Genomic DNA, 4,312 nt, shown 5'->3' on the forward strand with positions numbered 1-4,312 from the left:
CCAACTTAGATGCGTCTTTATTATTCATCAAAATTTGAATACCGTCATGCATCCTATGTTGCATAAAAACCCAACAAAATCTACATAGGGGCCTAGATTAAAAAAAAAAAAAAACTGAAGCAAAGTCACATCAACATGAAATAAAATGATGCTTCCACAAAGCAAAGAAAGAAACAAAAGGAGAGAGAAAAAAAGAAAAAAAAAATACAACCTGTTACATCTTGACAAAAGCCATTCATCTCAACATCTGCACCAAGGGAGCTATTTTTGCCCCGCACGTGTGACTCCGTAGGGCTTTACAGCATGATAGATTCAACCAAGGAGGTGAGAGAAATAATTATTGTCACCTCCCTGATTCAACTTCCCTTCAGCACCTGGGTTTCTGTGATGGTGTCAGTTTTGCCGTGTTGAAAAGACTGCGGAGCGTGTAGACCTGTATGAAGGCCGCGCCTACAATTACCAGGCACTGGATGGAGGACCAGACGGTCACGTATCTCTTGTTAGCCTCCAGAAGTTCCCGGTCATTCTTCTCTCGGATGCCGCTCCACTGCTGGTAACGTCGCATTGTACGTACTCGCATTGTCAATGTTTGCAACGTGCTCTGTCATCCAACGTGCAAGACACAAAAAGCATGAGAAAACAATTGACAATTTATACAACAAAGAAAATATGATACGAATAAACAAATAAATAAGACTAGAACGTAATGAGGAAAAAGTTTCTATTGTCCGCGATTCATTCAATAGTTCCATTAAATGAGTGCGACTACAATATTCTACAAAGATTTTATTGCACTCGTTAATCATCGGATCGTTTGAGAATCCATGTCCCTAGCTAGAAATCTTTTCAGTATATCATAGACGGGTGGAAAGAATAGTAAAACAAAGATAATAATTGATGGAAACGGCAATGAATTCAGAGACGTTGAAATAGGTGATGTGAGCATGGATTGATAAGAAGGGCCTAAGTAAAAAATATATTTTATGTAAATTTAACAACTTACCGACATATTCCCGAGTGATTTCTGCATGCCTTCTTCCAGCTTGTAATAATCCTTCATACGTTGCTTGTCCGTCACCGCTAAGTATATTTTGACGTACTTTGGGTAGTATTTTTGATGATTGTTGCCAATACAAAACTGGTAAGTTCCTGAGTTTTGTGAACAATGGAGAGATCATGTGTAACCATCAATTGCACAGGTCATGGAATTAAACAGCAATATGATAATAGGAAGCAAGCTGTTCATATATATATATATATATATATATATATATATATATATATATATATATGATATTGTTAGTAGAATGATTATTACATAAAGTTACCTAGAAGATTGATGGTAGACAGCAGAAGCGGATCTAGAGGGGGGGGGGGGGGGGTTGGGGGGTTGCAACCCCCCCCCCCCCCCAAAAAAAAAAAAAAAAAAAAATCCGGGACCATTTTTTTCTTTTATCTTATCTTTTTTTTTTAACTTGTATTTTTTTTTTTATATTTATGGCAATGACCTCTATACCAAAAATAGTGGTGTTTTAGATGCAAGAAAACGCCATTTTCACACACAGATTTTCAAAAATTCTCCCTACTGTGGGAGGGGGGACACCCCCCTCCCACACCCTCCCCCCCCCCCCCCCCCCCCTCGCTCCGCTCGGTCGGGCTCGGTCGCTACGCTCCCTCGCATACCGCCCCCAACCCCCTCCTTTATAAAAAGCTAGATCCGCCCCTGGACAGCAAAATGATTGGCATAGACGCAATTACCGTTTAGCAAAATGAACCCCTCCTTTGGTAAAGACTGTCAACATCATCTCCATACTCTTTACAGTAAGTATGTTCTGTGTCCTACTAAATTCAGAACTTTTAGTCCTGTATCAATGCGCTCAGAAACACCGGCTAAGCGCTATATATCATGTTTCTTTGCTGTGTGTTACTGCTACAATTTGGTGCAAAAGATGAATGACAGAGACGCAACTTGAACTGGACGTACTGAAACTATTTTCACCGAACTCAGTTATGTTTATTCACATTTACATAAACCGGTCTTGAAGATCATTGTATTGCAAAGTGATTGTAAAGTCTATAAAGAGATGATCAAGGTAATCTATACAGGCACGGCAGGTAATGTACTATTATACTTTAGACAAGACGGACAATAATTACTCTGTCCATAGAACCACGTACTATCAATATCTTCTTATTTCATCGTGCTCCGGCATGATCTCTCTCTAATGACTTACCTGCCACTTCCGCGGTGTGGTAAAACGTTCCCACGTTCGTGTTGTCGTTGTTGTAGAGAACAAGTCCCGTTGGACTCTTTACAAAGCCGCTCAGACTAGGTCGTCTGTCCTTTCCCGAAATCTGCATCAAGCCCGGACAGAGAGGAGAAATGCTTTCAATAATGGACCTTTTCTTGACATTCCTTACATCATTGCACTTGATTCCATCATCGACTCGCAGTAGCCTTCTTCGAATTTTTCATCTAGAGAACACTTTCACAAGATAGATCTATATTGTTATTGTCTATCCAGCAAAATGAGTTTTGATAACTTTTTTTGTTGTTGCTAGACTACACCGTTTGACAACAGGTTTTCGTGTTAAAGTACGGTTAAAGTGCTCATGATGTCCACAAATAAAAGCGATTATAAGAGAGAATTCATATGATATTGGAGAGATTAACACTTACATGGCAGCCAACAGTTTAAATGTTTATATGCACATGATAATATTGTACGTGTCTACCGTTACAAAGTGTCAGTCCTCTCTACCACTATACCTGTCGCTACCTCAACTAAAGTTACCACCACTCACTACTATACCATCCTATATTGTAACGTACAAGTATAATTTAATATGTATACCTCCACCATGTCCACTCGGAGCTCACATTCACTAATGACACCACGCACCATCATCTCCATCAATCCACCTACCCACGCAACTGCGTGTAGTAAGTGGTTATACCTCGTGTGACTGAACACCTGCCTCTCCTAAGACTGGTTATCTATTAACTATAAGCTAAGCTGGAAGTGGTATTACTTTATGAGGGAGATTGAAGCCAGTGGGTCAGTCTTTCACGTCAGTCTGCCGATGAACTACTACTACTCCCATCCGTATACCTTTTCTCCCCTTTCCACGCGATATTAAAAATATTTGATTCAGTCGACCGACTCGCACACAGGTGAGATCACACCTATCTTACTACATTAGCTACTTTTCAGCTACTTGACGAGTTAAAAAAAAAAGAGCCACCAAACAACCATGAAAGCCCAAATAAAACAAAAACATAACAACTCAATCTCTGCATTTTGTTTTGTATGCATAATTTAACATTGAATCAAAATGTTAATTAATAATCTTTGTCTTATAGCTCTCGTTTGTTCTCCATATCTAATGTCCTTTCGATGTAGGCCTAATTCTTGATATAGAATGAATGATATATTAACTAATCTGCGTGAACCGAGGGCTATATACACTGTATTGGATAACGTATACTCACATTCACACTCACGGAACTCGGAATAGATATATATATATTCAGTGTTGGTATAGCTTATTTTATACAAGCATACAAGGCTCTTCTTCAGGCTTGATTGCTTTCCGGAGGAGGTGACTACAATAAACCACTCGCATCAAACTATGTGACTAATGTGACCTGTAAGGTGTACGCGTTGATGGGAAACATTAACACCAAAAGCGACAAGGAATACCTTGCATTATGACGTATCTGTACCCACCTCAAATTCAAAAGCTAGCGAGTTTCCAACCCCTGCATCCTGGAAGAAACATTCAAATTTGCCTGGCATGATGAGGATGGTGGTCATGAAATCTGCCCATGGTCTAGTCTCGAACGTTGGTTTGTACTCCATACCAACAATGCTGATCACTAAGAAGCTAAGAAGGCTAACTACTCGAAATATTGTCTCTGTCGTTACTGCCATGGTGATGAATAAAATAATGCTGCTATTCCTTCACGTTGAGTTATAATAATGCGAAGAGCATTTAGTGCAAGGCTGGACGGGTAGAAATCATTGTATCATGCTGGTATCTACTGTACCATATGTTGTGATTTTCGAGTAGACGTGCGTGGTGCGATATCGGCTGCTTGCGCTGTCATGACACCACGTGGTCATCAAGTTATGAATATGTAATGAGCGTGATAGGCACAAGCTAGGCAATTAAGTGTGATGTGCTTGATATAGCTTTGCCTTCGAGACATTAGTCAATAAGTACACCGGGTACACAATATACCTAAAGCGATTGGTCATTTTCTTCCATGTTTCTTCTTTTTCTTCATTAGAACCATGAAGCGGTGGTT

At 39.8% G+C, this 4,312-nt stretch overlaps 1 protein-coding gene across 1 annotated transcript; it reads right to left on the reverse strand.

The window, feature by feature from the left end:
- Positions 1-250: 250 nt before the first annotated feature.
- Positions 251-3,935, reverse strand: LOC140239315 (transmembrane emp24 domain-containing protein 6-like). The gene is made up of 4 exons (XM_072319187.1): positions 3,732-3,935; positions 2,235-2,355; positions 1,004-1,149; positions 251-601 (listed from the first exon to the last, which is right to left on the reverse strand). The coding sequence occupies exons 1-4, from the start codon at positions 3,933-3,935 to the stop codon at positions 368-370; spliced, it is 705 nt and encodes a 234-aa protein (XP_072175288.1). The 3' UTR covers positions 251-367.
- Positions 3,936-4,312: the final 377 nt, after the last annotated feature.

This window comes from Diadema setosum, chromosome 15 (genome assembly GCF_964275005.1).
Source record: "Diadema setosum chromosome 15, eeDiaSeto1, whole genome shotgun sequence".
NCBI lineage: Eukaryota > Metazoa > Echinodermata > Echinoidea > Diadematoida > Diadematidae > Diadema > Diadema setosum.